This window comes from Meriones unguiculatus, chromosome 3 (genome assembly GCF_030254825.1).
Source record: "Meriones unguiculatus strain TT.TT164.6M chromosome 3, Bangor_MerUng_6.1, whole genome shotgun sequence".
NCBI classification, from domain to species: domain Eukaryota; kingdom Metazoa; phylum Chordata; class Mammalia; order Rodentia; family Muridae; genus Meriones; species Meriones unguiculatus.
In genome coordinates, this window is record NC_083351.1 from 10,334,722 (window position 1) to 10,347,368 (window position 12,647).

At 49.9% G+C, this 12,647-nt stretch overlaps 1 protein-coding gene across 1 annotated transcript in view; it reads left to right on the forward strand.

Annotated features, from left to right (window-relative positions):
- The window catches only part of Fhad1 (forkhead associated phosphopeptide binding domain 1), a 112,501-nt gene that overhangs the window by 53,875 nt on the left and 45,979 nt on the right, over positions 1 to 12,647 (forward strand). The window contains exons 13-15 of the mRNA XM_060379138.1: positions 132 to 284; positions 2,804 to 2,999; positions 11,832 to 11,902. Coding sequence (XP_060235121.1) covers positions 132 to 284; positions 2,804 to 2,999; positions 11,832 to 11,902 — 420 coding nt within the window. The remainder of the gene's footprint in view (positions 1 to 131; positions 285 to 2,803; positions 3,000 to 11,831; positions 11,903 to 12,647) is intronic.

Genomic DNA, 12,647 nt, shown 5'->3' on the forward strand with positions numbered 1-12,647 from the left:
GGCACGACCCTCGAGGGCCAGCACCTCGGGGCCTGCCACCTCACCCAGTGAGCCAGGGCTCATGCCGCCGTTCTGCAGCCACTGCCTCGCAGGCTCTCCTGAGACATCTTCCCTCTCTGTCCCCTGGCCAGCTGATAGAGAGGATCATGCAGGTCACCGAGGACAACCTCAGCTTCCAGCAGAGGAAGTGGAACTTGCAAAAGGAGACGCATCAAAGCAACTTGAGACGGGAGGAGACCTCAGAGAACGTGGAGCGGCTGCGGGAGCTACTGGACAACTGCCAGGTAGCCTCTCGGAGAGCCTGACAGGCAGACAGCTTGCTGTACCTCCTCCCCCCGCTACCTGTCAGAAAATTGCCCTGCTTTCCGGGGCGGGTTGAGGAGAAACATTCTCCTTTCTAAGATTCGAAATCGCCTCCCAGGGAAAGCTGATATGGTCAGGAAAAGATGGCTGAATATTTCCAGGGATGTCAGCCCTCCGTCCCACGTCCCGTATCTGCAGATCAAGTGTCACCCACACTGAACACCTACTGGGACAGGGCACATGCTTGCCTCACAAGCATGAGTTCCTGAATTCCAGTCCTTAGCACCCACAGGAGAAGATGGCCAGCACACACCTGTAGCCCTAGTGCTTGAGGAAGCAATAGCAGAAAGATCCCAGGGGCTAATGAGGCACTCAGCCTAGCCAAACAGGCTAGCTCTAGGTCCAGTGAAAGACGCTGGCATCAGGGACGAAGGTGGAGGCTCCAGGATCAAGGTCAGTCTCAGCCGCACAGCAAGGTTGAAGCCAGCCTGGGCTTCGTGAGATCATACCTCAAACGTGAGAAAAGCTTTCTTGAAGTAACGTGGAGACTTGCTGAGGATGACCCAACACTGACCTCTGGTCTGCCTACACCCCTCCCCACCCAATGTCAGTTCATGTACCAGATAAGTTTAGGGTGGGCTGTTTGCTTTCGGAGTGCAAAGGATGGGCCCTCTGCCCTGTACACAGTGGACTTTCTTTCTCCATCACATGCATTGTGCTGGGTATTGTACCCGGAAGGATATACAACTGCCATGTCCCTTACTAGAGGGCTTGGGCTTCCTCAGATTTTGGCTTCCATGTCTTAGAACTAATTAATTCCCCACAGATAGAAAGAGATGACTGTCCCAATGTTGGGAGGTCCCCAGCTCTGGACTGTAAAAAAGTAAGACAGAGAAACCGCAGCTGGGGAGATGGCTCAGTTGGTAAAAACAGTTTCTGTGCAAGCAAGAGGACCTGAATCTGATGCCACACCAAAAAAAGAAAAAAGAAAAGGAAAGAAAAAAGTTGAGCATGATAATGCAGGCCTATAACCCAGGTGAGAACAGACAGATCACAGGGTTCACTGGCCAACCCACTACCTTACCCAGTGAAAGCCTCAAAAACCAAGGTGGACGGCTCCTGAGAAACACTGAGATTCCAACCTTCCCACCTGAGTGTGCACACACACGCCTGTACACCCCGACACATACACACAGGAGAGACACAGGGAGGGAGAACAGGAGAGAGAGAAGGGTGTGGGAGGAAGGGAGACAGGGAGAGAGACAGAGAGGGAGAGAGAAAGGGAAAGAGACTGAGAGGGAGAAAGACAGGGAGAGGGAAAGACAGAGAGGAAGACAGAGAGAGAGAGAGGGTGTGGGAGGGAGGAAGACAGGGAGACAGAGGAAGATGGATAGAGATAGAGAGGGAGAGAGACAGAGACAGAGAGGGAGAGAGACATAGAAGGAGAGAGGGAAAGAGACAGACAGAGAGGGGGAGAGAGGGAGAGAGAGACAGAAAGAGAAAGACAGGGAGAGAGAGGGTGTGGGAGGGAGGGAGATAGAGAGAGAGACAGAAAGAGAGGGAGAGAAACATAGAGGGAGAGAGAGGGGGTGTGGGAGGGAGGGCGATAGAGACAGACAGACACAGAGAGAGAGAGTGATGTTTTCACTCAAATTTTTCATTTTGCCCAGCCATGAAAGCTGTTTTAAGCTCGTCGCCTTCTCTAGAAGAGGCAGGACGAAGGTCCAGGCTGCACTGATGCCCCCACCCTGAGTGTGTCAGAAAGCACAGCTGCTTCTGCTTTCTCTTGCAACCAGAAGCTACTATTTGGGGAGTTTTGTGCAAATGTTGACTTGTCAGCACTCTTTCAAACGAGCCAGGAAACCGCACTTTCTGTCCAGCTTGTGCGTTGATCTTGACAGGAATTCTGATGACTGGAAGTAGCCAGATTTGGCTCCCACGTCAGACAGATCGGCAGCAGCAGTTTGGCCTGGCACAGCCTAAAAAGGAGATCCCTGTGTCGATCAGAAATGCAAACAAAGGGCTGGGGAGATGGCTCAGTGGGTAAGAGTGCTCATTGTGCAAGCATGAAGACCTGGGTTCAAATCCTCAGTACCCACGTAAAAGAACCAGGATGGCTGCAAGTGGCTGTAACCCAGAATCGGGAAAGGGAAGTAAGACAGATGATCCCAAGAGCTCACTAACTAGTTAGCTTTGCTGAAACAGTGAACTTCTGGCTCACTGAGAGACGCTGTCTTAAGGAAATAAGGGCAGAGCAATAGAGGAGGATACAACACACACACACACACACACACACACACACACTCACACACTCACCAAGGCCAAGTTAAAGTAGGAGAAAAGTAAAAGCTGCCAAAAGGAACAGAATGAAATGGGGGCCCCCCAGGGCAGTGACGGGCTGCCCTGCCTGCTTCCTGGCCAGGTCCAGGATTTCATTCCCCACAGGTCAGGGCCGTTTACAGATGCTGGGTCGGACCGCTGATGGCTCGCCTGTCCCTAGGCTTGCATGAGGGAATCCTGCAGAGGCAGCGACTTGAAGAAGCAGGTGGGGCTCCTTCAGCACCTGAAGCTGAGCCCACCCGTCTCAGAGCTTCAGAAGGCTGTACTGGACATCCTGAAAGTCTCCCTGTCCTGGCTTGAGGAAACAGAGCAGCTGCTTGTGGACCTTAACATCCAGCTGTCGGGTTCTGACAAAGGTAACCGGGCCCCTCTCTCTTGTTGAAGTGTCTGGGATATCACCATGAGTCCTCCTAAAGCAGGGCATGCTGGGGAGAAAGGCTTTGTGAATCCCAAGGCCCAGCGAGATGGCTCAGCAGGTAGAGCCTCAGGAAGGGAATCCAACCCCCAGGACACACATGACGGAAGGAGAGAACCAACTCCCAAAAGTTATCCTCTGTTTGATACACACAAACATTCATGCAAAATACACATAAAACATAACTTAACTCTTCAAGTAGAGGGGCTGGAGAGTTGGCTTAGCAGCTAAGAGCACGGACTGTTCATGCAGAGGACCCAGGTTTGATTCCCAGCACCCACAGGGTGGATCACAACCATCTGTAACTCCAGTTCAAGGGGATCTACCACCTTCTTCTGACCTCCGAAGGTACCAAGAACACACAGGCTTATATTTAAGCAAAACACTCATACATGTAAAACTAAATAAACAACATGGAAAGCAAAACCTTTTTTAAGTATAACCAGGTGTGGTGGCCACACCTTTAATTCCAGCACTTTGGAGGCAGAGACAAAGAGATCTCTGTGAGTTTGAGGGCAACCTGGTCTACATAGTGAGCTATCATTAAGAGTGACAGTAGCCACATTAGGGTCAAGGTGGCAGTAAAGACAAAAGATTCAGGATTGCACATAGTCAGCAAAAGGCAGAAAGAAGACTACATGGCTGAAGTCTCTGGCATGCTGGATGCAATCCAGGTTCAAGGGGAAAGGATGAGTGAGTTCAAGGTGGTGCGGAGCTGGGGAGGCAACTCCAACTGGACACCTTGTCTGGAAATAGAGGCCAGCAATGCATCCCATGTACAGGGGAGCTCTGCCACATTGGAAGAGATTCATAAGTAGCTGTGGGATGGATGGAAGAGAGATGGGGAGAGATAAAGAAATGAGTGTGAGAAAGACAGGAAAGGAAGAGGAGACAGCGAGGTAGGAGGGAGGGAAGATGGCTGGAGGGTAGATAGGAAAGATGGATAAGTGCATTGTGGGTAGATGAACAGATTAATGGAGATATATGAAATATATAATGGAGAGATACATGTATATACAGAAGGATGAATGATATGTGGAGACTGATAGATGGATGATGGGTAAATGAATTAATGGCAAGTGGATGGATGGATGGTAGATAAATAGGCAAATGGATAGATAATGAATGAATGGGTTAGTTAGTCCATGAACAAATGAGAGGGAGAGATGGATGGATGGATGGATGGATGGATGGATGGATGGATGGATGGATGAATGGATGGATGGGTGGATGGATGGAAGGATGGGTGGATGGATGGATGGGTAGATGAATGGATGGAAGGGTTGGTGGATGAATAAAGCCGTGGGAGTGGATAGTATGTAAAGAAACAATACAGAATGAGTGGAGACAGTTCCCAGGGATATACTCACAGTAGTACCAACATTTTGGAAATCGTGGCTACTCCTTGAAAAATTGTTCTACCAAAAGTCTTTATAAATATGCCTTTGTGCAGCCAGGAATGAGAGAAGAGAGATGTCTGCCTTCTAATGCTTCAGCCCCCAGACAGGGTGTCTCCAAAGTAATCCGTAAGGCAGTATAAAGTTCTTTCTAAAAAAATAAAATAAAAGTGAGAATAAGCTTAATTTATCTAAGTGTGTACACAGAAATGAGAGATGAGGGCTGGGTCAGGGGGTTGAAGGAGCTGGCTTGTTCCCATCCACCACCGGCTCTCCAGCCAGGCTTGCCAGGGGAGGAGTGGCTCAGGCTTTTCCAGTTGCTTGTCCAGGCTGGAACCAATAAGAAGCAGCCCGTCGCACCAAGCTGTGTGTACGCTGTCCCCTCCTCACTCCCAAGACCATTTCCGTCATCTCTGTCTGCGTCTGTAAATGGAGCCATCTGTTACTGTAAAGAAATATGGATGTGAAGTTAAGCTGTCAAGGCGGCGGTTCCAGAAAGGCTGAGAAAGACAGGCCACGGACAGCACTCCTCAGACCCAGCGTAGTTGGAGCCTGGATTCAATCGCAAGCTCCGAACACGCCTCCTCTGCTCACACACTCTTCTTGTGTACAGGAATGTAGGGTGGGAGGTTCCTCGGCGCAGGTTTTTTTCATGCTTCTTATGCCCAGCTTGATGGGGGGGGGGGGGAATCTGTGAATCACTAGTGAGGTAGGGCTACTGGCTGCGCACCGTGATTACAGTGACCTGGTTCTACAAAGTTGAGAGAAATAGAGTAATAAGAGGAGCGTGTGGAACACGGCACAAGCAGTGTTCATGTCAAGGCCAGAGTGTCTCTCTGTCTCTGTCTCTGTCTTCTGTCTCTCTCTCTGCCTATGGATTAGAATGTAACTCTCAGCTATCTCTTTCAGCACCATGTCTGCCTGCATGCCGCCACACTCCCAACCATGATAATGGACAAAACCTCTGGAGCTCTAAGCCAGCCCCAAGTAAATGTTTTCCTTAGGAGTTGCCTTGGTCATGGTGTCGGTCATGGTGTCTCTCACAGCAATAGGAATGTCTAAGACAGGGATGGTGATGATGGTGGTGAGGTGATTGTGGTGACGGTGATGATAGTGGTGATGGCGATAGTGATGATGATGGTGAGGAGAGTAGCCATCTTCAAGCACTTGTCTTTGATACACCATCTTCAACATTTGCTTGTGTTATCCCTGCTCTCCCCCACAACAGCTCTATGAGGCAGGGGCTTATGGTCGTCATTTTGAAAATGAGTGAGCTGTCACTTAAAAATGGTTGCTACGATTAATCTCCCAGCATATAGTGATTAAGGCGCTTGTCATGATTGAGACCATCCACATCTGCTCACTGCCACTCACCAACATGCAAGAGCCTGTGTAGTCACAGTTAGAGGAGAAAGCAGGGAGTGTGGGTCATCTGACACCTTCTGAGCACTTGGCACTGTGCTAAGTATTTCACTCCTGGGTACTAAGCACTGTACTAAGTGTTTCTTTCCTGGGTACTTAGCACTGTGCTAAGTGTTTTACTGCTCAGTCCTTGGTACTATGCTAAATGGTTTTTTTTTTTTAATTCCTGAGTACTTAGCACTGTGCTAAGTGTTTCACTCTTGGGCATTAAGCGCTTGCCAGGTGCTTCATGGAGCATGTGCTTTTGTATCCTCCCACCAACCCAGTGAGGCAGGTGTTAATGCTGTCTTCATCTTAATGTTAAAACTGTCATGGCAGTCAGAACTCACAGCGAGGTCAGTGTGTTTTCAGTCATGGCCCCACATTTCCTCTGAAGGCCCAGCAGGGCACCAGGTCATGCCTACACCCGAGAGCACAAGTGCTGTCATGACCCCAGGCAGAGACAGACCTATGCTGTCATTCCCCAGGTGAACCTCATCCCACTCAGAGTGTGAGTCTCAGCCCAGTTGCTGTTACTGTAACAGAGCAGCCCAGCGTGGACAATTTATAAAGAAAAGATGTCTGCTTCTGAGGTCCAAGAGCGTGGCGCTGGTATCTAGTGATGCCTTCTTGCTGCATCCGAGTGGCAGAGGGTGCCAGCCAGCCAGCCGCTAACTGGGGCCTGTCGTCTTGTGGTATCCATCTCCAAAATACCATGACATATGAATCTGGGGGTTAATTTTCAGGGTGAGTTTGGCTGAGGACATCAGCACAACACCAACAAAGCCCCATGTGCTCTTCTGCATCTGAGCTTTGGACCCCAGGTTTGGTGTCCCAGACCGATGCTCCACTGTGAGGGCGGGTTCCGTGACAATGCTGCATGTCCCTCCACGCACCTGTTTGCAAAATCGTCAGGTATAAGGAGTGAATGGCCTTCCTGGCCCACAGTGAGCCCTTGATAAAGAGGACCTGCTCTCCTCAGCAACCTCAGATACCTGGGCCACTGATATGTGTCTGGCAGCCTAACTTACACTGGGGAGACTTTATCTAGAGCCTACCTTCCTCTCCCAGGTAGTGAAATGAGCATTTAGTAGGACCAAAACAGAAAGAAACGATTTCAAGGCCACCTTAGAGACATGGCCTTGTGTCCTTCCCTGCTCCAAGTCCTTTCAGCAGGAGACCCACTCCTAACCACCATGCTCCCTGCAAAGAAAAGCAGCAAAGCAAGCATGTGTGTAAGGACTGAGATAAACTCCTGAGCAGCCCAGGTTGCCTAGCGTGAGGGAGCCTTGGAGTCTTTCTGCCCGGCTTCTGGGCAGTGCTGCTTCCCATCTGATTGGCAAAGGGAGTGCTGAGAGGAGAGAAACATCTAAAGGGGGAACCTTGAAAGTTGGCTGTCCCAGCTCCGTCTCTCAGGCTCCCTTGATAAGAAGGGAGAGAAAATGTTGCTTAGAGCTATCTCTTCAAGCCCAATTGCCTGTGCTCATTTCGGCAACTGTGGGAAATCCCCACTTCTAGAAGAGCTGAGATAGGTCATATCTTTAATCGGGACAAAGAAGAGGAGGGACAAAACTCTCCCGTTTCCCTCCACCACCACCATTATCATTGCTGCCATTATGGGCTTTCAGCTGGCTCTTTTGATCTCCTGCCTCCGTGTTCTCACAAGACTTTTAAAATCTGGGCATCCCTGGCCAAGAAACAAAAGCAAAATCATCCCACTTCCTTGTGGATATGGACTGAAAGCTAGTAACAAGTCAGATACTACTCCAAGAGAAGAGCCTGGAGGAGGCCAGGCTGGACCTGAAGGAGTCACAGCAGCAGGGCTGTAGTGCTGAGTGCTGGGGGCTGAGCCTTCCACCAGCCACAGCTCGCCGTTTTTATGGCTGGAGATTTAGGCTCAGCCAGAGCTGAGATTTGCTCTTCATTTGTCCTCCATGAGCAAGCTGGTTGGTTCAGTAATAAATATGTAGAACCTTGAAAAAAAAAAAAAAAGAGAGAAAGAAAAGAGGGAGGGAGAGAGGGGAGGGAGGGAGAGAGGGGAGGGAGGGAGGGAGGAAGGAAGGAAGGAAGGAAGGAAGGAAGGAAGGAAGGAAGGAAGGAAGGAAGGAAGGATAGATGTCACTCCAGCAGTCAGGAACAAGAGGTGGCAGGCTGTCTGAGCTAGAGGCCAGCCAGGGCTGCATAGTAAGAACCTGTGTAAAGAGAAAAAGAAGAATCAAGTTGCAAAACAATATGCAAACTTATGTTCCTGGGTTTTTTTCCGGTTTTTTTTTTTTAATTATGTTTTTAAATGTCAGTAGCTGACCAGAAGAAAAAGCTAGAGGGGAGCACATGAAACAATGGGATGCCATGGCAACAGGACAGATCACAGAGGCCTTTACTTTCATTCAGTTGTTCAGCAGCTTTGTGACTGTCGGTTTTTGAGACTGTCTCGTGTGACTCATGGCCCCCATCTTAATAGGCAGCTGAGGATGGCCTTGACCCTCTGGTCCTCTTTTTTCTGCCTCCCAAACACTGCGGTGCCAGGTGTGAACGCCACACCCAGTTCACGCTCTGGATGAGCCCAGGGCCTCGTACGCGCTCAGCGAATGCTCTGCCACCTAAGCTACCTCTCCAGCCTCAGCAATGATTGTGAGCGGCCGCTGGGCGGAACTGAAGCTGGAGCTGTGAGCTCTCCCCGTGACCAACTTCTGTAGCCTTTGGGTTTTTGTAATGAGCACTTAAGCTTTTGTAACGGAAAATATGATGGAATCTTGCTCTTCTCTCTTCCCAAAGGCAGGTCTCAACATGATCACATTTCAGCATCTGTCTTAGTTAGGGTTCTATTGCTGTGGAGAGACACCGTGACGGCGGCAGCTCTTATAAGGGAAAACATTTAACTGGGGCTGGCTGACAGTTTCAGAGGTTTAGTCCATTATCATCATGGCGGGAAGCACGGCAGCGTGCAGGCAGACATGGTGCTGGAGGAGCCAAGAGTTCTCTATCTTGAAGGCAGCAGAAGGAACACGTGTGGCACCTAGGTATAGCTTGAGCAAAGGAGACCTCAAAGCACACCCCCAGCAGTGACACACTTCCTCCAACAAGGCCACCCCTCCTCTAGGGCGAGCATTCAGACACATGAGTCCATGGCGGCCTTACCTACTCAACCCGCCACAGCATCTGAGCTGGCAATCCCTCTCCACTTCACCTATCTCTCCCCTCTCCCTTTGATTCTCTGTAGATCCCAACCATAATTCGGCCCTTCTCTTTGGCTCCTGGGTGACAGGGGGTGACTGAGAGCCTAGCCTGGTCCTGTCCACAGCTAGTGTCCATTTCTTCCCTGACCAGCTAGCTGCCTTTGGAGTCCTTCCAGAGTTCAGATTCCAGGCGTCTCAGAGCTGGCTGCTGCCCCTCATCCTTTTCTCTCAGGCCTGCATCTGCAACCTAACTCAGAACACCAACTGTGACTTACCTGGGCATCCCTCTGGCTACCAGCAAGTTTCCTGCCTCTAAGTCAGAGCAGGAGACTCTAACATCTCAGGGTATCTGGCTGTGTCTGGAGTTCTTTTCATTCTTCCGATGGGCTGAAGAAGGGAGATACTTCTGACATTGACAAAGGCCAGGGAAGCTTTTAAAGACCCTACAGAGCAGGAAACAGTCTCCCTAGCTAGGAAGGGCTGGCCTACCATGCCTGTAACACTAAGTGAAGGCATCCTGTCAACCCTTCCTCTCTAGCCATCCTGGCTTTTATTTCGCTCTTTCCAGAGCAGCTCACTCCTCAGCTCCATGAGTCAGAGCCTGCAATCACACTGACTGGAGTTCCGGACCTGCCACAGGCAGCCACTGGGCTCAGAGCTTGTCTGTCAGTCGGGGCGATGACAGGATGCCTCTGTGGTGAGGCATTCATCCGATTCCCAGAGCACCAGGCACGTGGGGGAAGGAGGTGCTCCATGCAGGTCAGGGCCCTTAAAATCAGGACAGTATACTTTAGGCTCCTCCCCCAGGCCTGCCAGAAATGATCTTCAGATATTCAGCCTCCCAATCGGCTTCACCTTCCTTCTTCCCCTCCACCCCTCATCTGTCCAGGGAAACTCCACTCCTCCCTGGTCCCCACCCATTTTCATCCTCTCATCTTTTTGCTGTGTGCTGCTCCAACAAATCACCAAGAGGCCACTAGAGGCCAACAGTGTAGACCAGTCTAATGGGACCAAGTCAGGGAGCTGCTAGGCTGCTTCCTTCTGCAGGTTCTGAGGGTACCCACCTCCCCCCACCCACTGCCTTCTCAGCTTCTAGAGCTCCATTCCTTCATTCATGGCCCCTTCTCTCTTTGTTCCTTTTTTTTTTTTTCCTTTGGCATGGGGGCTGGAACCCAAGACCTTACTCAAACACTGCCACTAAGCTACATCCCAGCCATCCCTTTCTCCTGCTGTTTTGTTTGGTTTGTTTTTGTGACAGGATTCCCCTGTGTAGCCCTGGCTGTCCCAGAACTCGATCTATAGACCAGGCTGGCCTCAAACTTTAGATGTGCCTGCCTCTGCCTCCTGAGGGCTGAAATTAAACGCATGCGCCACCACCACCCAGCTTACTTTTGCTTTTGAAACAAGATTTCACAAACTTGCCCAGGCTGGCCTTGAACTGACTCCATGCATAGACTCACCTGGGACTTGTGATCCTCCTGCCTCAGCCTCCCACGCGGCTAGATTGCAGGCCTAGGCCACCAGACCTAGACTTTTCTCCCTCTTTAAAGCGAGCAATATAAAGATACCTTCGGATCTCTCTAAAGCCTCAAAGGCTTCCATGGGTACCAGGCACACACGTGGTAGACAGACATACATAGATGTAAAACACACATGCACATGAGATAAAATAATAATTTAGAAAATCTAGTAACCTGGTAGTGGTGGAACACACCTTTAATCCCAGCACTCAGGAGGCAGAGGCAGGCGGATCCCAAAGTTCAAGATCAGCCTGGTCTACAGAGTGAGTTCCAGGACATCCAGGGCTACACAGAGAAACCCTGTCTCAAAAACAAACAAATAAGTAAGTAAGTCAATAAATAAATAAATCTCTCTGCTTCTATCACTTTTATTCTATTCTCATCTGTCTGTCTGGCATCAAGGCTCTTCTGTCTCCCTCTTATGATAACATTATGATCACGTTGAGTCTACATAGATAACCCAGAATAACCTCCACCTCAGAATCCTTAACCTAAGCACACTGACAGTCTCTTCTCTATGTATTCCAGCTCCCGGGATCTAGGACACAGGTATCGGTGCTGTCTTCACTCAGCCAGCCTTGTGCTCTGTTCTGGAATGCCCTCCCTAACACTCTGCCCACACCGAGTGGCTCCTTGGCCAAACGGCCCCTCTGCGGAGATCCTCACACTCCCCTGTCCTTCCCTGTCACTTGGGTGCTACCTGTGATCCCTGGGTGTTTCTTGTCTGTCAGGCAGACTTGTCACTCAGACCACACTGTAAGGCTTAGGAGGGTGTGGCTTTGAAAACTTTGTCCCTCTGGATTTTCGTACAGGAAATGGTGCCTTATTGATAGATTTTAGTGTCTACCAAAACGGCCGTACACACCTCATAGCTGTGCCTAGGCCATCTAACAACCATTTATAAAATGTATTGGGTGACAGCTTGTCCTGTCTTAATGGGATAAGTCATTATGCATAGCTGGATGTGGTGGTGTGGTGAACTGCCATCACTTAGGAAGCTGAGGCAGAAGGATCACAGGTTCAAGGCCAGCTTGGGCTACATAGCAAGCCCACATCTCAAAGGGAAAGAAAGAAAGAGAGAAAGAAAGAAAGAAAGAAAGAAGGAAGGAAGGAAGGAAGGAAGGAAGGAAAAGAAAGAAAGAAGGAAGGAAGGAGAAAGAAGAAAGAGAAAGGCAGAGAGAGGGGGAGAGAAAGAGGAAAGGAGGGAGGAAGGGAGGGAGAGAAACATGCACAAGGAGATAAACAGACACTTACCTCTCTTCGTGCCCCTCTTTTTAAGGCTTCTCTCTGTGCCTGATGTATCTTCTAGAACATTACAAGAAAATTATAGGGCAGACCCAAGAACTTCGGGTGAGTTTTTAAGTTCTCTTCTCCCACTCCCCAAACTGTGAATCTGAATTTGTTTTCATGTTGTGGGCGAGTTGGACCCCATCCTCCTGTAGGAAACAAATGGTCTGAGATGACCAGCAAAGGAACAGACAAGCACTTGGCCTGCTGGGATAGCCACAGGGCTTGATTTCCTCTGTAAAAAACTCCAAAAGAGGGCCAGTGAGGTGGCTCAGAGGATAAAGGTGCTTGCCACCAAGCCTGACAACTTGAGTTCCATCTCTGGGACCCACACGGTGGAAGGAGAGCAGCGGCTCTGTCGAGTCCTCCTTTCCTCTCCGCATGAATGCCACATGCTAAGCATCACACACACAAGTGGTGAACCAGATTTGGCCCGTGGACTGCAGCCCTTCAGTCCCATCCTGCTGGCATGGACATCAGTGTCCTGAGAGGTTGGTGATAATCTGACCACCACACAACTGATTGGACAAAGATCAAAAGCACGAGGCTCCTGATCCTTCTGGCTACAGTTTACTGAGCGCTTGCTGCATACACTCCATGCACTGGGCTAAAAGCTCCCCCTCAGCATCTCATGAATGAGATGCAGGCACTGTGACACCTTGTGTTCGGAATGGGAAAACGTGAAGAATTAACTAGAGCAGGGATTTCTATCTAGAACCAGAGCGTGAAGACTTCCTCACCGGTTTCTTCTCTAGACCAAGTATGGTCCAGCCACATTTCTAAGGAGCTTTTACAGAGACCTGGAATA